The following is a 22,716-nucleotide window of genomic DNA, read 5'->3' on the forward strand; positions in this document are numbered from 1 at the left end:
ATCGGCCGTTCCGATTAATCGGTTGACCTCTACTTTCTACTACATAGAATAATACTATTAAAATATTTCTTTATATTAATAACCAGTCTATCAGAATTCCACTCATTCCAATAAATGTTATACCCCTTGATCTTCAAGAATAGGACTTGGAAATATGGAAGTATAGATTAGCCAAATCGTTTTACATGAGCATGACCCCAAAACGAAGGACTTATTTGCAAGCCCTACTCTGTTGTTTATGATTTTATTGTCATGGAGGACTGATTAGGCTCTAAAAATGAATGCCATATGCTGAATTTGCTATAGGCCTATTGTTAAACTTTTTGTTGGTGGCACTTTTGATATCTTGATAATCCACAGATGAAGCAATAACAAAACGGTCGCCCTGCCTCTGTTTTGGTAAAAAGCTGAGGGATGGTCCTGGAGAAATGTAACCACTCAGATTAATAGGCAGAGCTATGGATGCAAGGACAAACCATCCAATGGCAATGACCCAACACACCTCCAGACTGTGTAAGGGCTATTTGACCAAGAAGGAGAGTGATCGAGTGCTGCGTCAGATGACCTGGCCTCCACAATCACCCGACCTCAATCCAATTGAGATTGTTTGGGATGAGTTGGAACGCAGAGTGAAGGAAAAGCAGCCAACAAGTGCTCAAGACTGTTGGAAAAGCATTCCAGGTGTGGCTTGAGAGAATGCCTAGAGTGTGCAAAGCTGTCATCAAGGCAAATGGGGGCTACTTAGAAGAGTCTGTTTGTTTAACACTTTTCTTGGTCACTTCTTGGTCACTACGTGATTCGATATGAGTTATTTCATAGTTTGTCTTCACTATTATTCAACACTGTAGAAAATAGTAAAAATAAAGAAAACCCTTGAATGAGTAGGTGTGTATTAACTTTTGACTGGTACTGTGTGTACGTACTGTATGTACGGACGTATGTACGTACACACAGTACCAGTCAAAAGTTTGGACACACCTACTCATTCAAGGGTTTTCTTTATGCAAGCCTTATATTTCTTTATTTTATATATATATAATTTATATATATTTATATAATGTCCAAAAATGGATGTTGCAACTACAGATTGCCCCTTTAAGTCGCAGGCTGTCCACTGGTTTCAAAAACAATGATTGATAGGCAGCTTAAACTTCTTGAATTCAATCATTATTGGGTTCAAATACACATTTAGATTTGTGAACATCTATCCACAACAACCACAATCCGTAAGGCGGCAAATAGCTAAATGAGAGAGCAGCAGTGTGATTCACATCAATGCGCGATATAGATAACAATAATGAGTGATATCCATATCGCCGTAGACTACACTGCTCCAAGCGTTTATTCAAGTTGGATAATCTTTGGATGCCGACAGCAGTCGTACCATTGGAAGACCTAGTTTGGACTGTACAAAAGCCCATTCCTGCTCTTGTCCCGCGATCCATCAAACCCATTTTGTGTGACCTCATAGTGGTCTCTGACTTGTGGTCAGACTCGCTCATGTGGAACAAATTTAAACTGGCGCCTTTTTTCAATGCAGATTTGAATGTCATTGAGAAAACAACAGAAGTGTCAAAGATATTTTTTTCCGCAAACCTCCATTCTGAATTTAAAAGTAATCCTCGGAATTAATCATCTAGTTTTTCGAAAGTATCTGTATTCTGATTACAAGATTTTTGCTGGGAATGTAACGGATTAGAGTTACCCTTTTATGGTAATCCCTTACATGTAACGAATTACATGTAATCTGTTACTCCCCAACCCTGGTCGCCTTTAAGTGAACTGTAGACCAATCTCTCTCCCAGGTTTCCACGTATCGACAGACAGAGAATGTAATGGAAATCTCTTGAACACAGTGAGAGCAGCTAGATGTGAGAAATAGGTATTTCTGTACAAGGGGTCAGTTGTAAGGTCGTGTAGTTTATGGTTTAAATGGCCGGCTTAGGTGACGTAAGTTCCAGATGGCTTGGTGATAGAATACATAGCAATTGACCCATTTTCAGCCTCCAACCTTTCCTCTGATCTCGGTCGGCACGTTGTGGATACACAACCTATAGCTAAGCTACCATATCTAAAATGCAGCGAGCATGCATTTCCATGATTATGCTGTGTTTTAAGCCTGGTTAGATGATTTACTCTGATGTTTTGACATGTGAAACAGACCAATATGTAACTGTACCTCAGCTATTATGTAGCCTATGTCCTCTCAATATGGCGCTAAACAGTAAAACACGTGGGTAGTACAAGTGAGGTTTTAAAAGTGAAATAAAACAGCTCCCTTGGGTTTTTAAAGCTCTTTCGTTATTGCAATACGCCCCTCGTGCAGAGCCCTCTGTTTTTAAGTGTGGGTGGGTGGTAGGTATCCGGCTTCCCAGGGATATGACAGGGAGAGCACTTTGTAGAGCCAATAAAGCCATGCTCTCAGCCTGATGAAGAGACAGACACAAACCAGGGGCACTGCACCATATAAACCATGTCTGTGAGATGGACTTAAACAAACGTGTGCTACATTTATTTTATTTATTTATTTAACCACGTAGGCCAGTTGAGAACAAGTTCTCATTTACAACTGCGACCTGGCCAACTTAGTTTTACTTGCATTTAAAAGCAGTTGAAGGCCTCAAAGGAGTGTTGTATGGCATTGAAGCTCATTTGGAGGTTTGTTAGCACAGTGACCAAAGAAGGGCCAGTTGTATACAGAATGGTGTCGTCTGCGTTGAGGTGGGTCAGAGAATCACCAGCAGCAAGAGCAACATCATTGATATATACAGAGAAGAGTCAGACCCTCCGATTTGACACACTGAACGCTATCTGAGAAGTAGTTGGTGAACCAGGTGAGGCAATCATTTGAGAAACCAAGGCTATTGTGTCTGCCGATGAGAATGCTGTGATTGACAGAGTCGAAAGCCTTGGCCAGGTCGATGAAGATGGCTGCACAGTACTGTCTTTTATCGATGGCGGTTATGATATCATTTAGGACCTTGAGCGTTGCTGAGGTGCACACATGACCAGCTCGGAAACCAGATTGCATAAAGGAGAAGGTACGGTGGGATTCGTTTGGATGGATATAGGTCTGTAACAGTTTGGGTCTAGAGTGTCTCCCCTTTGAAGAGAGGGAAGACCGCGGCAGCTTTCCAATCTTCAGGGATCTCAGACGATACGAAAGAGAGGTTGCATAGGCTCGTAATAGGGTTTGCAACAATTTCAGCGGATCATTTTAGAAAGAGTGTCCAGATTGTCTAGCCCAGCTGATTTGTAGGGATCCAGATTTTGTAGCACTTTCAGAACATCAGCTGTATGGATTTGGGTGAAGGAGAAGCGGGAGGGGGGGCTTGGGCAAGTTGCTGCAGGGGGTGTTGAGATGTTGGCCGGGGTAGGGGTAGCCAGGTGGAAAGCATGGCCAGCCGTAGAAAAATGCTTATTGAAGTTATCGATTATCGTAGATTTATTGGTGGTGACAGTGTTACCTATCCTCAGTGCAGTGGGCAGCTGGGAGGAGGTGCTCTTATTCTCCATGGACTTCAGTGTCCCAAAACTTTTTGGAATTAGTGCTACAGGATGCAAATTTCTGTTTGTTTGAAAATGCAAGCCTTATCTTTCCTAACTGACTGAGTATATTGGTTCCTGACTTCCATGAAAGTTGCATATCGCGGGGGCTATTCGATGCTAATGCAGAACGCCACAGGATGTTTTGTGCTGGTCAAGGGCAGTCAAGTCTGGGGTGAACCAAAGGCTATGTCTGTTCTAAGTTCTACATTTTTTGAATGGGGCATGCTTATTTAAGATGGTAAGGAAAGCACTTTTAAAGAGCAACCAGGCATCCTCTACTGACGGGATGAGTTCAATAACCTTCCAGGATACCCGGGCCAGGTCGATTAGAAAGGCCTGCTTGCTGAAGTGTTTTAGGGAGCGTTTGACAGTGATGAGGGGTGGTCATTTGACCACAGACCCATTACGCACGTAAGCAATGAGGCAATGATCGCTGAGATCCGGGTTGAAGACAGCAGAGGTGTATTTAGAGGGCAAGTTGGTCAGGATGATATCTAAGAGATTGCCCATGGTTATGGATTTAGGGTTGTACCTGGTAGGTTCCTTGATAATTTGTGTTAGATTGAGGGCATCTAGTTTAGATTGTAGGACGGCCGAGGTGTTAAGCATGTCCCAGTTTAGGTCACCTAACAGTACGAACTCTGAAGATAGATGGGGGGGCAATCAATTCACATATGGTGTCCTGGGCACAGCTGGGGGCTGAAGGGGGTCTATAACAAGTGGCAACGGTGAGAGACTTGTTTCTGTAAAGGTGGATTTTTTAAAGTAGAAGCTCGAATTGTTTGGGCACAGACCTGGATAGTATGACCAAACTCTGCAGGATATCTCTGCTGTAGATTGCAACTCCGCCCCTTTGGCAGGTCTATCTTGTCGGAAAATGTTATAGTTAGGGATGGAAATTTCTGGATTTTTGGTGGCCTTCCTAAGCCAGGATCCAGACACGACTAGGACATCCGGGTTGGCGGAGTGTGCTAAAGCGGTGAATAAAACAAATTTAGGGAGGTGGCTTCTAATGTTAATCTGTCTAGGACTGCTAGCGGAACCCCTCGCCAACAGCCAATGAAATTGCAGGGCGCCAAATTCAATCAACAGAAATCTCATAATTACATTTTCTCAAACATTACAAGCATTAGGCACCATTTTTAAAGATAGAATTCTCGTTAATCCAACCACAGTGTCCAATTTTAAAAAAGCTTTTTGGCGAAAGCAGAACATATTATGTTAGGTCAGCAAATAGTCACAGAAAGCATACAGCGATTTTCCAAGCGAGTCACAAAAAGCATAAATATTGATAAAATTCATCACTAACCTTTGATATTGTTCATCAGATGACACTCCCGGTGCAACATGTTACACAATACATGTATGTTTTGTTCGATCAAGTTCATATTTATATCCAAAAACATCATGTGAATTTGCACAGAGCCACATCAAATTACAGAAATACTCATAATAAACATTAATAAAAGATACAAGTGTTGTTCACAGATTTAAAGATGTACTTCTCCTTATTGCAACCGCTGTGTCAGATTTAAAAAAAAAACTTGATGGAAAAAGCAAACCATGCAATAATCTGAGTACGGCGCTCAGACGAGATACACAACCCAAGAATATATCCGCCATGTTGGAGTCAACATAAATCAGAAATAGCATTATAAATATTCACTTACCTCTTCGTCAGAATGCACTCCCAGGAATCCCAGTTCCACAATAAATGTTTGATTTGTTCCATAAAGTCCATCATTTATGTCCAAATTCCTCCTTTTATTAGGGCGTTTAGAAAACAAATCGAAACTCACGAGGCGCGGGCAAGTCCAGCGGAAATGTCGGACGAAAATTCCAAAAAAGTTATATTACTGGTCGTAGAAATAAATCAAACAATCTTTAGGATGTTTTTATCATAAATGTTCAATAATGTCCCAACCGGAGAATTCATTTGTCTGTAGAAAAGCAATGGAACGAGAGGTAACTTTCTCATGACCGCACGTCACGAGACCGAGGCTGCTGGCAGACCTCTGACTCATTCCCCTCTCATTCAGCCCCCCTTCAGAGTAGATGCCTGAAACAATGTTCTAAAGACTGTTGACATCTAGTGGAAGCCTTTTTTCTCAGGTTTTTGCCTGCCATATGAGTTCTGTTAAACTCACAGACATCATTCAAACAGTTTTAGAAACTTCAGAGTGTTTTCTATCCAATACTACTAATAATATGCATATAATAGCATCTGGGACTGAGTAGGAGGCAGTTTACTCTGGGCATGCTTTTCATCCAAACGTGAAAGTGCTGCCCCCTATCCATAAGAAGTTTTAACATTCATGAAACCAAGGCTTTTACTGTTACAGAAGTCAACAAATGAGAGCACCTGGGGAATGGGAGTGGAGCTAGGGGCTGCAGGGCCTGGGTTAACCTCTACATCACCAGAGGAACAGAGGAGGAGTAGGATGAGGGTACGGCTCATTTCTGGACGCGGAAGAATAGATTCAAGGCATAATGTACAGACAAGGGTATGGTATGATGTGAATACAGTGGAGGTAAACCTAGGCATTGAGTGATGATGAGAGTGGTTTTGTCTCTGTAGGCACCATTTAAGCCAGGTGAGGTCAGCGCATGTGTGGAGGGTGGAACAAAAGGGCTAGCTGAGGCGTATTGAGCAGGGCTGGAGGCTTTACAGTGAAATAAGACAATAATCACTAACTAAAAAGCAATAGACAAGGCATATTGACATTAGGGAAAGGCATGTGTAGCCGAGTGATCATACATGACAAAAAGTATGTGGATACCTGCTCGTCGAACATCTCATTCCAAAATCATGGGCATTTACATGGAGTTGGTCCCCCCATTACTGCTATAACAGCCTCCACTCTTCTGGGAGGCTCTCCACTAGATGTTGGAACATTGTGCAGGGACTTGCTGCGGGGCACTGATGTTGGGCGATTAGGCCTGGCTCACAGTCGGCATTCCAATTCATCCCGAAGGTGTTCAATGAGGTTGAGGTCAAGGCTCTGTGCAGGGCAGTCAAGTTCTTCCACACCAATCTCAACAAACCATTGCTGTATAGACCTTGCTTTTTGCACGGTGGCATTGTCATGCTGAAACTGGAAATGGCCTTCCCCAAACTGTTGCCACAAAGTTGGAAGCACATAATATTCTAGAATATCATTGTATGCTGTAGCATTAAGATTTCCCTTCACTGGAACTAAGGGGCTTAGCCCGAACCATGAAAAACAGGCTCAGATCATTTTCCCTTCTCCACCAAACCTTACAGTTGGCACTATGCATTCTGGCAGGTAGTGTTTTCCTGGCATCCACCAAACCCAGATTAGTCCGTTGTACTGCTAGATGGTGAAGTGTGATTCATCACTCCAGGGAACACGTTTCCACTGCTTTACACCATAGAAACCCATTTCATGAAGCTCCCACGAACAGTTCTTGTGCTAACGTTGCTTCCAGAGGCAGTTTGGAACTCGGTAGTGGGTGTTGCAACCGAGGACAAACGATTTTTATGTGCTACGCGCTTTAGCACTCGGCGGTCCCGTTCTGTGAACTTGTGTGGCCTACCACTTCGCGGCTGAGCCGTTATTGCTCCTAGACGTTTACATTTCACAATAACAGCCCTTACAGTTGACTGGGGCAGCTCTAGCAGGGAAGATAATAGAATAACTTATTTGTTGGAAAGATGGCATCCTATGATTGTGCCACGTTGAAAGTCACCGAGCTTTTCAGTAAGGCCATTCTACTGACAGTGTTTGTCTATGGAGATTGCATGTTTGTGTGCTCGATTTTATACACCTGTCAGCAACGGGTGTGGCCGAAATAGCCAAATCCACTAATTTGAAGAGGTGTCCATGTACTTTTGTTTATATAGTGGAAATCCACACGCAACCCCACTTTTATACAAAAAGTCAGGCTTCGCTGAATAGACCTACAGGTGTGATTGAAGAATGAAGCAGGTGTTAAACATGGGCTTTGCTACACGGAAAGCAGCAGTTGACGACTTAATTGTCTACACTTCAATAAAATCGGTATCCCTATTTCAATATCTTTAGTAATACCAGTATCATGACATTAGCTTTTATAACCTTCAATCTGTCTTTTTTTTTCTTTCTTGGACCAGAATGAGTCTTTCTCTCTCTCCTCCCTATTGTTCCTGCAGTGAGGTTTCAACATCTTCATCGAATGTTTTCATAATTTATCTGCAGATAATTGCCAAAAAACAGTAGTAGCCTACCAGAATGGAAATTAGAGCGCCAAATGAACTGTCGTCAACCAAATAACATTGAATAAGCCTATGCACCCCGACTCCGTGGCTGGCTATATAGGCAGATGAAACAAGCGAAAGCGTTGAATGTGGCACAAACAATGTATCAAATGGATTTCAACTCATCGTTACCACCTTCATTACATGGGACATGTACATTCACTCACAGGAGACCATAAAGAAGCATCATGCGCTACCTCCTCCGCAGCCAACCACAGCACACACAAATAACACAGGTAGCGAGAGGCGGAACAGACTGACAAACCAGCAGTGCTTCCCTGTCATCGCTTGCTTTGTGACTGACAGGCGCCTATCTTATCAATAGATCGCTAGAAGACGCATATCGTTCATTCAAGAGGGAGAAGGCTATATAGACTTTTCTGACACACATCTCACCAAGGACGATGGAGGTGTGGGGTTTGGTGGAAAGGATTGCTCAAGGAAGCATTATACACATGAATCACGCATGTCAATGAGACATTTTATTTCAACAGATTCTTCCCCCTTGCATGATTCATGTGTATAATGCTGAGAGGGAGTAAGGTGGTTGTGTGAACCCGTTAAGGTTCCTCAGACCGTTGCTCCGTGTGTAACACACTGGACTCATGACAGGGTCATTAGGGTCAAAATATGTCATAGAAATGTCATCAACCTGTTTCCCAGATTTATACAGAGGCCTCCTGTAGCTAGACATGTTCCAGTTACCTGGCTGTAGCTAGACATGTTCCAGTTACCTGGCTGTAGCTAGAGACGAGAGTTGTCTGAGTAATGGACTAGAATAGGTAGTCTTACAGTATATTGTGTTTGTCTAATGTTGGTAAAACAATGGGTATTCTTGCATGACATTCTGACATATCATGGTGTATAGAGACTCAGTTTAATATAATGTGTGTGTGTACATGTGTACATGTGTGTTGTTCAAACCTGCTGTATGGCTTTGATGTGTGTGTGTTTTCACGTGTATCAGTGTGTCTTCCAGTCTAATTTTATTGGTCACATACACGTGTTTAGCAGATGTTATTGCGGATGTAGCGAAATACTTGTGTTTATAGCTCCAACAGCGCAGTAATATCTAACAATACACACAAATCTAAGTAAAGGAATGGAATTAAGAATATATAAATATATGGACGAGCAATGTCAGAGCGGCATAGACTAAAGATACAGTAGAATAGCATAGAATACAGTATATACATATGAGATCAGTAATGCAAGATATGTAAACATTATTAAAGTGACTAGTGTTCCATTTATTAAAATGGCCAGTGATTTCAAGTCTATGTATGTAGGCAGCAGCCTCTAATGTGCTAGTGATGGCTGTTTTTCAGCTTCTCCGTCCCAGCTTTGATACACCTGTACTGACCTCGCCTTCTGGATGAAAGTGGGGTGAACAGTTGTTGTCCTTGATTTTCCTTTTGGCCTTCCTGTGACATCGGGTGTTCTGGAGGGCAGGTAGCTTGCCCCCGGTGATGCGTTGGGTAGACCGCACCACCCTCTGGTGAGCCCTGCGGTTTCGGGCGGTGCAGTTGTCGTACCAGGTGGTGATGTAAAAGCTTGTGAGAGTTTTAGGTACGAAGACAAATTTCTTCAGCTTCCTGAGGTTGAAGAGGCGCCGTTGTGCCTTCACCACACTGTCTGTGTGGGTGGACCATTTCAGTTTGTCAGTGATGTGTACGCCGAGGAACGCTTTCCACCTTCTCCACTGCGGTCCCGTCGATGTGGATAGCGGGGTGCTCCCTCTGTTGTTTCCTGAAGTCCACAATCATCTCCATTGTTTTGTTGATGTTGAGTGAGAGGTTGTTTTCCTGGCACCACACTCCCAGGGCCCTCACCTCCTCCCTGTAGGCTGTCTTTGTCATTGTTGGTAATCAAGCCTACTACTGTTGTGTCGTCTGCAAACTTGATGATTGAGTTGGAGGCGTGCGTGGCCACGCAGTCATGGGTGACCAGGGAGTACAGGAGGGGCCCCAGTGTTGAGGATCAGCGAAGGTGTTGTTTCCTACCTTCACCTCCTGGGAGCAGCCCGTCAGGAAGTCCAGGACCCAGTTGCACAGGGCGGTGTTCAGAACCAGGGCCTCAAGCTTAATGATGAGCTTGGAGGGTACTATGGTGTTGAATGCTGCGTTATAGTCAATAAACAGTATTCTTACATAGGTATTCCTCTTGTGCAGATGGGATAGGGCAGTGTGCAGTGCGATGGCAATTGCATCATCTGTGGATCTATTGGGGAGGTAAGCAAATTGAAGTGGGTCTAGGGTCTCTTGAAGTGGGTCTGAAGTGGGTCTCAAAGCACTTCATGATGACAGAAGTGAGTGCTACGGGGCGGTAGTCATTTAGTTCATTTACCTTTGATTTCTTGGGTACAAGAACAATGGTAGCCATCTTGAAGCATGTGGGGACAGCGGACTGGGATAGGGAGAGATTGAATATGTCCGTAAACACTCCAGACAGCTGGTCAGTGCATGCTCTGAGGACGTTGCTAGGGATGCCGTCTGGGCCGGCAGCCTTGTGATGGTTAACAGTCTTAAATGTCTTACTCACGTCGGCTACGGAGAAGGAGAGCCCACAGTCCTTGATAGCGGGCCAAGGACTAACACACCTTGGACTGTGAGTACACACTGACACAAAAACCTCCCATGTGTTTAATATAACTGGGCTTTAGGAAAGACCTCGGGGACTAACAACAGTCATAATTAGCAACGTTTTCTTTTGATTCATGTTCATTTATTTCTCGGACATTTCCCCAGGGTTTTCACTCCAGCCTTGATAATGAGTGTGTGTATTGGTAGAGCTATCACATACCCACACATTCTGTTCATGGCTTTTAATGCTCCATAAGATAATTAAGCTGAAATGGTGGTTTTTGTACCATTTTCAGATGAGACATTTCCAGTAATTAGCTTCACGGAGATGCATTTCTTTCCCCATGCTTTTAAATAAAGAGGGGAAATATGTTGGCATCTTAAAATAATGAACTCTCTCCCTCTCTTTCCGTCTTTCTCTCTCTGTCTGTCTGTCTGTCTGTCTGTCTGTCTGTCTGTCTGTCTGTCTGTCTGTCTGTCTGTCTGTCTCTCTCTGTGTCTCTGTGCTTCTCTCTGTCTCTCTGTGTCTCACTTGTGAGGGATGAAATGTAATGTTTTTTAAACTTATTTTTGTTATGTATGACATTGTCCCAAAGTGGTTTTTAAATTCTAAATGATCTCACTCTCTTTCTCTCTAGGTGAAGATTCGAGGGCCACTAAAAGAGACACTCTGAACGGTTGGGGGTATATACCAGAGCTGACTCTTGCATAGGCACCATGTCTCTACACATTCCCCATCTCTGGAACGGACTCCACAGTGGAAGACTCATTATAAAATCCTTGTGAATCTTCATAACCACCTTCATAACCACTATCCTGTACCTCTCCTCTCCATCAGTCGGTAACAGGCGGCCATTTTGGGAATTCCACAACTGTAGTTTCCTAATTGAGGGCATTTCTCCAAAGTCACCACGCCACCGGAATACCCCACACGTCCATCGCCCGTATGGGCACTAGAACCACTCCGTAACCCACACTGACTCCTTTCTGTATTGCCACAATATCGTTTTTTTGGTGTCGTCATCGGTGGAGGTGGATTGAGCCAAAATGGCTGGGAAGAGCAACCCGATACCGGGCCCTCACCTCAACGGCTTCCCCATGCCCCACTACTCATACTTCTTCCCCCACATGCTGGGGGGGCTCTCGCCCCCCGCCCTGCCCGGCTTGTCCCTCAGTGGCTACAGCACGCCATCGCCAGCCAGTAAGTACCCCTACTGTACGTCCTTTAAGCCTTCTCTCTGCTGTTTCATTGGACTGTGTGGTGTATTGTTAGTGCTCACTAAAGCACATGTGTTTTGGCTGCATTGTTGACTGGTTTACCTCAGAATATTAGCCTATTTCTGGAATAGCCAACTCCTTTGTTGCTGCCATGAAACAGGCTGACACTCAAGGTATCAAGAGTATTGGCCTGTTGCAGTATTTTGAGTCTGAGCATTTAGTTCCAAACAGCCTACCACTATAGTTATTGTAGAGACTGCGTTTGAAAGGTCTTGTATAAAGGAACAGAGTTTTCCATTGTGTGGCTCTGAGCTGTTCTGCTCCTCAGAAAAGTGGGTCTATATTAGCAGATAAAATGTCTCTGTTGCTGTGCTGATGGCGGGAATGGAATGCTATATTTGGCCTCCTGCAGTTGTTGGCATATTTGCCTCAACAATTTAGCTTAGCTATTTATTGATTATTGAAGGTTGGATGTTGGAGAGAGCTTTCATCTTGTCCTGGTTAGATCATGCCCGTGTGATATACTGTCTGTGTGATGGTAAACCGAGCATAACACACTGAATACTGCCTAGATCAAATGGGACAGGAGGGCAGGGTAATCAACCTGACATCTCAAAATGGACACACCTCTAAAGCGGATCTTATCTAGCCTATGTAAAATGACCACAGGTTGCTATAGGAGACGTAGTCTCCAATCTCCGGCCAGCCAGGTGGTTTGGGGTCAGTGTATTGACTTTCCATCTGGGTGTATTAGCATGGTGTTCATAGGGATTAGCATGGTGTTCATAGGGATTAGCATGGTGTTCATAGGGATTAGCATGGTGTTCATAGGGATTAGCATGGTGTTCATTGGGATTAGCATGGTGTTCATTGGGATTAGCATGGTGTTCATAGGGATTAGCATGGTGTTCATTGGGATTAGCATGGTGTTCATTGGGATTAGCATGGTGTTCATTGGGATTAGCATGGTGTTCATTGGGATTAGCATGGTGTTCATTGGGATTAGCATGGTGTTCATTGGGATTAGCATGGTGTTCATTGGGATTAGCATGGTGTTCATTGGGATTAGCATGGTGTTCATTGGGAATAGCAACAGGAGGAACTGTGAAAAGCAGTCAGTTGTATCCACTTCCCCATTATTTCTCATTTGAGTTGTGTTTATCAATTTGAATAAGGAACATTCTGATGGTAGTGGTACATTGCATAGTGTGTGGGTGTGGGGGGGGCACTGCATTGCTGTCTGTGGTGTGTGTGTGTCTTGTCGGGACTCGCTCCCAGTGTTTGGCGAGAGGGGCGGCAGGGTTCCTTCCCTTTTGCAGGACAAACATTTCCTGTCAGTAAACACTGGGGAGCTAGCCAGGGACACTGACCACCTATTCCTACTCACTCAGTCACTAGGAAGAGTAGCTTCTGCTAAAGCTAATGGGGATCCAAATAAACACACTAATGCTACGAGACAGCGAAGCAGTGTACACGCACTCACACACGTACACTCATTGTCGTAATAGTTTGATTTTCCTTCTTGCGTGATTTATGTTTGTAATGCTTACTTGAGTAATCCTTTTTACCAAATGCCACATATCCTTCCTCTGTTGGTGAGAGGGAGTGAGGTGGTTGTGCGTACCCGTTGTCAAGGTTTCTCCATCTGTGTTAACACCCCTGACTCATAGCGGAGTAATTACGGTCAAAATATGATATCATAAACATTTCATAAAACTGTGTCCATGAATTATACAGAGGCCTCCTGTAGCTAGACATGTCCCTGTGTAGCTGGCTGTAGCTAGACATGTTCCTGTGTAGCTGGCTGTAGCTAGACATGTTCCTGTGTATGATATGTTCCTGTGTACCTGGCTGTAAACATGTTCCTAAAGACATGTTCCTGTCCAGCTAGACATGTTCCTGTGTATACAGAGGCATGTTCCTGTGTTCCTGTGTAGCTAGACATGTCCCTGTGTAGCTGACATGTTCTGTGTAGCTAGACATGTTCCTGTGTAGCTGGCTGTAGCTAGACATGTTCCTGTGTAGCTGGCTGTAGCTAGACATGTTCCTGTGTACCTGGCTGTAGCTAGACATGTTCCTGTGTACCTGGCTGTAGCTAGACATGTTCCTGTGTACCTGGCTGTAGCTAGACATGTTCCTGTGTACCTGGCTGTAGCTAGACATGTTCCTGTGTAGCTGGCTGTAGCTAGACATGTTCCTGTGTACCTGGCTGTAGCTAGACATGTTCCTGTCTGTAGCTAGACATGTTCCTGTGTACCTGGCTGTAGCTAGACATGTTCCTGTGTAGGCTGGCTGACATGTTCCTGTGTAGGCTGTAGACATGTTCCTGTGTGGCTGTAGCTAGACATGTTCCTGTGTTCCTGTGTAGCTAGACATGTTCCTGTGTTCCTGTGTAGCTAGACATGTTCCTGTGTAGCTGGCTGTAGCTAGACATGTTCCTGTGTAGCTGGCTGTAGCTAGACATGTTCCTGTGTAGCTGGCTGTAGCTAGACATGTTCCTGTGTAGCTGGATGTAGCTAGACATGTTCCTGTGTAGCTGGATGTAGCTAGACATGTTCCTGTGTAGCTGGCTGTAGCTAGACATGTTCCTGTGTAGCTGGCTGTAGCTAGACATGTTCCTGTGTAGCTGGCTGTAGCTGACATGTTCCTGTGTAGCTGGCTGTAGAGACATGTTCCTGTGTACCTGGCTGTAGCTAGACATGTTCCTGTGTAGCTGGCTGTAGCTAGACATGTTCCTGTGTACCTGGCTGTAGCTAGCTGTAGCTAGACATGTTCCTGTGTAGCTGGCTGTAGCTAGACATGTTCCTGTGTAGCTGGCTGTAGCTAGACATGTACCTGACTGTAGCTAGACATGTTCCTGTGTACCTGGCTGTAGCTAGAGAGAAACACACACACACACAAGGAATGGGCTGGAATGGGCTTTTGTTGGTAAAACAATTGGTATTCTGAAATTACATAGTGTGTGTGTCTTGCATGTTTTGGCCTAACAACAGTAAACATTTGTGAAGTTTTCTTTAGGGTAAATCTATTTGAAATCAATCACTTTTTGAGAGCCTTTTGATTTGAACGAAACCGTCCATACATATTTGCAGAAAGTAACATTTGGGACATGAATGCCAAAACATTCAAGAGATAATGGTGCTAAAAGTTGCTCTATTTTGGATACCCCACCCTACCATGAGACATCCATGTCTTCATCACTGGAAAATATAACATATTTATATTATTTAAAAGCTTACAAACAGGGTTGTCAAACTATAATTTTTTATTGAAAAAAATAACAATTGTCATTTTCTAACCTTAAACATCAATTATCTAAAAACGCAGAAATTCATTAATTTTTTTAAGTATTCGCATATGTTTTTAGTTTAGACCCTGTTTTAATACAATTTACATTTCCACTTTCAAATGGTACCACAAATATGGTTGGAGGTCCACACATCAGAAAAAGTTTACTTGAATGGGAATATCTTCTGTATTAAATTATGTTGTGAATCCTCCATAGGAAACCAATTGAACTCATAGAAATGTAGATAATAGAATAGACCATGACCATTTAAGTTGACGGTGGGTGGCTCGGCGGCCATCTGTGTGGTAGTAAAGTTGAAATTTCAATAATTAAAAAAAATCTATGGTGTTCCAGCTAAATTGATGTGGTCTGAAGGAATAGATCCTTTCTATGATTTAAAATGACACCCACTCTGTATTCAACAGCATGTTGTGCCCGCAGTCGATTGAGACGACACAAAAACCTGAGATGATGTAAAGTAGGGTGTAAACTACAACATGTGATGCTTATGCAAACATGTATAAAAAGTTTTATTTAAATCAAAAGGGATGCTGTCAAAAATGTATCAAATTGAAATGGATTTACCCTTTTGGTTTCGTGTTCATTGATGTCTCTGTGACTTTCCCCAGGGTTTTCACTCTGCCTAGATAATGAGTATTATTTAAATTGTATTTTTATTAGTAGAACTATCACACCCACGCATGCTGTCCATTGCTTTTAAAGGGCAGTTCCACCAAAATTAACATTTGGGATGTTATTATGGACTGTTTCGTGAAGTCCTACACATTTTCAGTCTCATTTGGACTGTTTTCTCCTGGACAAAATGGGAGACTGCTGCTCTATGACATAGATGAGTAGGATCCCTGCCACGATGTCATTTCTAGTGACTTATATAACGTGTCTGTAGTTTTCTGATCAAATATGAACTCCCTGGTATATATTGCTCTTCTTTTCTCCTAATAACACCTGTAAATATTTTAAATACAGACTCAAAAACCTATAGAATTACATTTATAGTCAGTTTACGGTAATATTTTTCTGTTGTTCAAGGCTCAATCTCCCATGATTCCAGCAAAACCACTCACACCACCAGAGACGATAGAGAAAGCGAGACATTTCATAGGCTTCCTTTTTCTGGTTCATATCCAGTCAGTGAACTAAGCAGACCAGACCCAGCTGCTATGTCATTGAGAACCACCCCATAAGCAGACCAGAACTGTGACAGTTTGGGCTATATAACCGTCCTTGTGCCATACCAGGGTATGCAGCACATGCACAGAGAGCCCCAACAAGGTAAAAATCTGTTGTTCTGCGCAAGCCAGATAACCCACTGTTCACTAGGGCCGAAGACGTGGATGTCGATTATGGCAGCCCCCCGCGTCTCTGATGCAAAGGGGTTGGGTTAAATGCGGAAGACAGATTTCAGTTGAATGCATTCAGTTGTACAACTGACTAGGTATCTCCCTTTCCCTTTCCCCTCTTCTCTTTCCATTTACCCATTATCACCACCACTCTCTCTCTCTCTTTCTTACCATCACTTTCTTTCCCTGACACACACATGCATACACACACACTCTCACACACAACCACTCTCACGAAACACAGTTAATCCCCGGCCACTCAATTCACATTACAACCTAAAAAAAAGAGGGAAAGAAAGAGAAAGTTTGTTTGGAGCTTTAGAATATGGGGATTTACAGAATGTCAGATTGTTGGAGGAAATCCAATCCTTTTTGAGGGTTTATGGATTTCAAAGCTGCAGTGTACTAAATGTAGGCTGCAACACACAAACTGGAAGTTTTAGGGAAGCGATTTGTCTCTCTTGGGCTTCACAATTCTATTGCAGATCTGTGGGCAGAAATGTAGTGGACATTCTGTTAGTCCTAGCAATAGCACTGGTGTCAACGCAGTGTATGGCGGCCAAGTTAGTTGTTTGTGTGTAGAGCATATTTTCCACTTATTCAACTTTTTCCCCTTAGCAACATGGTGTATCGTAGACTCCCAAGCCACAGGGTGTTTTGGGATTGGCAGGACGATTTAGGACAAACCAAATCATTTATAAAAGAAATGAGTTACTTCATTAGAGGATGAAGTAGCCAAATTATCATCCATTTCAACTGTCACCCTAATTTCTCTTTACTTTGCCAGCCTTGATTCCAACATGGTTGCTCACAAAACACATGACCAACTCCGTTGAGTGAAATATTATATGATCATTCAACTGTCATTTCACTATTTTCAGATGGATCATACTCACACGTTCTGACTCGCACCCTAGCAGACCTGGGTTCAAATACGGTTTGAATACTTTATCTGTGCTTGATTGAGCGTTCCTGGCTTAATGGACCAATAGAGTAGTCCCAAAACTGCAATCCCAACCCATCTGGCACTTCAGGCAGGCTAGAGCAAACTCTCATATTATTTCAATGATTGCAAATACTAGTTGAACCCAGGTCTGCACCCTAGAGAGCCCAGCCCGTCCAGTCAGTCAGTGTTCCAGGTGCTTTCGCCTGAGTGGCCAGAGAGCAGTCACCTGGTTCAGTCAAAGTCCCTGCAGGCCAATTATTGGGGCCAAACAGAGCAGAAGGGTTAATCCATCCATTCTCGGCTAACACACAGCCCAGCGTAACCTTACCTAACCTCCAGAGGTGCCTTTACCTCCATTATCGGAAAATTGTTGGCGAAAGCAACCAACCCTGGAACTAGTCACGCCTTTAGCATTTATGCTGCTGGGGAATGGGAAACTAGGCTAGAGGCTAGGCTACCTGTCACTCCTGGCTAATGTTTCGATGTTGGTATTATCATGAAGCTAGGCAACTGGGTCAACGATCATTTCTGTCTATTCTATTGATGTTGTTATTAGCAGGAAGCTAGGCACGCTAGATGGTAGGTTTATTAGCTAATTAGCTGAACCTTGTTACATCAGATGTAGCATGTAGGCAAACCATAGTGGCTCTAGTATTACTGGGAAACTGGGTACATCATTCCTGGTTACTGATGTTATTATATTATACCCTTATGGTATAGTTGGCTGTCTTGTTTTCCCCCATGGAACTCACTCTGTACTCCAGTCATTGCTTGGTGGGGAAATCCAACCCCGGCCGGGGCAGTGTTGCTGTAGATTTTGACTTTACGAGCGGCAAATTGGAATGTATTAAGCCTTTCAGAGGGGTGGGGGAATATGAAATTATATTTTCAGAGGCCGGAAACATGAGGAGCCCTGTTTGTGTGTGTGTGTGTGTGTGTGTTAATGTTGGCGACCTCTGTAGTGTTTTAAACTGTACAGATGGAATGTCCTGCCTGTGAGTAAATATGGATATGGTAGTGTGTGTGTGTGTGTGAGCGAGGCGGTGGCATGGTCAGACAGGTGGTGTGTGTGTCTGCGCTGGTGGTCCGTGGCACTCTGGGGACATCCCAGGGACAAGCCCGGATGCCATGTGGGTGGGCGGGCAAGCCAAAGAGGAAACCTTTGGGTTTGTAGGTAAACAGAGAGTGGACAAACAAACAGAAGACAGTTTACTAGTTGGACCATATATACGCTGAAGGGAAGCCGCAGATGCAGGCTGGAATGGACAGGTTAACTCCAGATTTGGGCCTTGCACTGGACGCGCACACACACACGGTTTGTTCTTTAGGGATAAAGATAACATTGAGTAGCCTACCACTTGTGAATCACACCACACCCATTCATTTGCCACCTACTTCAACACAGGTCACACACACAATGTACCCCGAATGTAAAGCTCAATTGTGTGACTTTGGAACCACATTGAATGTTATCTCAGGCCATATCACCCATCAGTATAGATAATTCCTGCCTATATGAGTATAGAAGGTAATCAACACAGTAGCATTGAGGTACACACACACAGAGAACCTCTCAGGAGATCAGGTCATTATTGGAAAATAGAAACTCATTTGAGCACTGCTCATATTATGCTTATTAAGCACGCCATGTAAAACACTTTTCTCCCCATGCCGGCTCTCCTTCATTTAGTCATTTAGCCCTAATGACTGATTAACGCTTGGTAATTAACTGCAGAGTCAAGAAGAGCATCATCTATGCGGTGATATTTTCATTTGTATGTTAAATACCCTCAGAAAACTTTTGGTTTAGCATGTCAAATGTATGTCGGTCACATGTAGAGATGTTTCAAATATGAAAAGCATGTTATACCCTACATTTTGCCTTTGTAATGTTCACATGTTCTATTGCAAGGTCAACGCTCACAATACCACCAGTCTGATACTTTTCTGTCTGGTCATCAGATCCCAGACCAGTGTAAACTGTGCTTATTGTCATCTGAGCAGTTAGCCCTGGAGCCTGTCTGGCGCGATGGCCGCTATGACAGCTCCAAGGTGACTCTGCTTTGGGTGTGGGTGGTGTGAGTTCTTTATCAGGAGGCTGGGGACATCCCCTCCGGACACCACACAGAGGGGAGGGAGAGAGAGATGGATAGAGGGGGGATGAAGAGAGAGGGATAATGTGAGACAGTGAATCGGAGAAAGAGCGAGATGAAAGAGGGTGGGAGAGATGGAAAGAGGGAGAAAGACAGAGATGGAAAGTGAACCAGACAAGGCCCCCTGTGCAGAGGCAGCAGAAGCGGGCGCCTGGGGCGTACACACACTGGCTTTGGCAGGGGCCAGTGTTGTTGGTGAGAGCTGCCAACCACCAGCAGCTAAGCCAACAGTGCTCCCACAAGAGAGGCCGCAGACTTCGGTGTCTTTCCCTCCCTATCTTCCTCCTTTTTATCGTCCCTCCCCTCACATCAGCCTGACAGTACTATCATTATTGAATTTATTTACTAATTTCACATTATTTCCATTTGCTTTGAGGGAACTGGGGGCCGAAACCCTTCCCTGCCCTGAATACTTGAACCTAGCCAAAGCATTATCCCCCATCCATTGGCTTGGCAAGTGTCGCCACTGCTCTCTCTCCCCCTTTCTTTTCTTTTCTGTTCTGTAGGTCTTTTTTTGCGGCCGCTTATGCAAATGAGGACCCTCCTTTTCAAAGAGCTGTCTTCTGATAATCCGGTGGATGGCTCCATTTTCTGAGCCCCACGCATTCATGCAGACACACACGCACACACACACTCACACACACACACCATACCGGGTTAGTACCGCTGACACACACACACACACACCATACCGGGTTAGTACCGCTGACACACACACACACACACACACACACTCAGTAAATTTTGAGCTAGTTGAACTATAACAACTTCAAAAACACCATCTTGCCGCTAGCAGCTATGCGACAGACTATAAACAGCAATCTAAATCTCCCCTCTGATGCTGTAGGAACTCAACTCTTTATTTAAGCTTTCTTCAAAGAAAATGTGTGTGTCAATACAAGGGTAAAGAGATACAACTCACACACACATACACTCTCGACACCCCCTTTGATGTTCTATGTAGGGTGGGGCGGTATCCAGATTTTCATATTGTAATTACCGTCCTTCTCTCATTCTGGGATTTACAGTATGTACCGGCATAGTACCCAAGGGGGCGCCATTAAACGCAAAAAATATATATTTCCAGAATGCTAAGAAAATGTGCACAAGTTATTGTGAATCACCATGGAGGCTGCTAGCTAAACATGCTAAAGAGCAAAACGAAAAATAAACTAATTGCAAAGACAGGCAATCCAGCTCATAAAGTTATACATATAGGTAGGAGCTACCAAATGTCCTTTTTGTTGAGTTTGGACATTTACAAGCGAATGTGAACGCGAGACATTGTGCAAATTAACAAAATGTTGAGGCATGCTTGTCTGGAGGAAGAACGTACTGACTCTGAATCAGCATGTGTTCACACTGTCTGTGTAGAGTCGCTAGGACAACGAGGCTGTCAGCTCTGCAAATTTGTGCGAGTACTTGAATGTTGTGAGAATTTCGTGCAACTTCTGGCATGCGTTTCCAATGAACACTGAGGCTGTACCCTTACTGGTTTAGACAGTAGCCAATAGGCTATTGTGGCTATTTGTGCATAATGTAGGCCTACCAACAAAACCAATAGAGGAAATCTTTCCAAAATGATCACATTGAAATAGTTTGGGATTTCTATGATATTGTCTACAGTAGCCTATATGTGGTGTTCAATGCAGGCCTACATTGCATGAGACTTGAAACCTTTTCACATGTACCAACAAACGGGTGTGACCACCACTACAGTGGTCCCTGCAGCACACGCTCAAACTGGTGTGATTAGAACGCCAGTTTAGATTGATGCAACAGTCAGCTTTTGAGTTGGCAACACTTTTTTCCCACAGAAACATTTTGCAGTAACACAGTCCTTACAAAGTTATGTCCTGAATGTGACCATTTTTGGGATGCAATGTTCAGACATTCACAGAAGTAGCGACAGCATAACACAATCATCCAAACTGGAAAATGTAGGCTACATTTGTCCTAGCGCTAACTTAGGAAAGATTGACGTAACACAAGCGGTCATATTTAGAGAACTCTCGGCTGACAGAAACCACAATATGAATTAGCAAATAGCAATTACTATTTATAATTCATCACATCACGGGTGAGCTCACTATTGATCTAAATGATTGAGTAAAACACTTTCTAGAAATCAAAAGTAACCTGACGATGGGTAGTTTGTGCGCACTGACATGCTTGTTTTTTCGCGTCAACCAAAGATCAGAGGAGACGAGATGTTTGGTCTGTTTGCATTATGCATGTTGAAGGGGGTGTGTCATCTACGATCATTCGCTTCAGGAAGTTTAGCACACATATTTCATGCTACAGTAGAAACGACAACACGATTTACAGAAAATAAGGCACAGTAAAGCCTCAAACATAAATTGTCCGCAACACTGAAATGGGCTACTTCTATGTGAATTAATGAGGAGACGGAACACACCTCAATTCAAATTGTTGTTTGAAAATACAACTTGTTCGAAAATAATTTGAAATCGACGAGTTGAAACACAGCCGATAGATAATTAGCAGGCAGCGCATGTTAACTGTCCTGTTGTGTAACAATCATATTTTGGAACAGTGAGCGCGTTCTGACATCAAGTGCATTAAACAACTCACGCTGGTGAATGTGAAAAGGTTAACGTTTTTACGTTAAAAAAAGTGCCTGATATTAGTGTGTTGTATAATGCAAGAAACCACTTTACAAGATACTTTTAATTATTATCATACAGAGAATTAGACAATGTAGGCTATTTGCATATTCAAGCCCGTCTCAAAACAACAACACTGTCCCTTTTAATTAAGACGTAAGCTTTTTACCTGACTAGCTTTTCAAAGACAACTTGAAAATGTAGTCTACACGTTTTTTGCTCTTGGAGGAAGCAGTAACTCCCCATTTCTGACCTATAGTATCTATAACTGGGGCGGCAGGTAGCCGAGTGGTTAGAGTGTTGGACTAGTAACCGAAAGGTTGCAAGATCAAATCTCTGCCTACAACAAAATCAGGCTCAATCTTGCAAAGTTAGATTTGTTTTGGTTTGTTGCATTAAAAATGGGGCTGATATAATGTTGATTCGATCACAGAAAAAAACGTTGATCTATATAGTGCAAACTAACTGTGCGAACTCAGTGAAGTTCAATCCCTTGCGTCTCTGCTTGGCCTGGCATTTCTTCTGCGCTGCAGTCCTGGAGGAGGTGCGCGGCTGGCACACACCCGCAGTTTAGAGGGAACATTGGCAGTGGCAGCTGTACAGATAACTCATCCAAAGGGCTTTGACTTCTCAAACAGGGCAGAAAGATAACACAATATGATGCGCAGTCATCTTATTAATTCAGCCACTTACTTATACTGAACAAAAATATAAACGCAACAATTTCTACAGC

At 43.4% G+C, this 22,716-nt stretch overlaps 1 protein-coding gene across 4 annotated transcripts in view; it reads left to right on the forward strand.

The window, feature by feature from the left end:
* The window catches only part of raraa (retinoic acid receptor, alpha a), a 220,219-nt gene that overhangs the window by 79,675 nt on the left and 117,828 nt on the right, over window positions 1-22,716 (forward strand). For all 4 annotated transcript variants that reach the window (XM_024386750.2, XM_024386752.2, XM_024386751.2 and 1 more), the window contains one exon: window positions 11,028-11,590. In XM_024386750.2, coding sequence (XP_024242518.1) covers window positions 11,437-11,590 — 154 coding nt within the window. In that variant the 5' untranslated portion in view covers window positions 11,028-11,436. The remainder of the gene's footprint in view (window positions 1-11,027; window positions 11,591-22,716) is intronic.

Source organism: Oncorhynchus tshawytscha, linkage group LG24, assembly GCF_018296145.1.
Source record: "Oncorhynchus tshawytscha isolate Ot180627B linkage group LG24, Otsh_v2.0, whole genome shotgun sequence".
Lineage (NCBI taxonomy): Eukaryota > Metazoa > Chordata > Actinopteri > Salmoniformes > Salmonidae > Oncorhynchus > Oncorhynchus tshawytscha.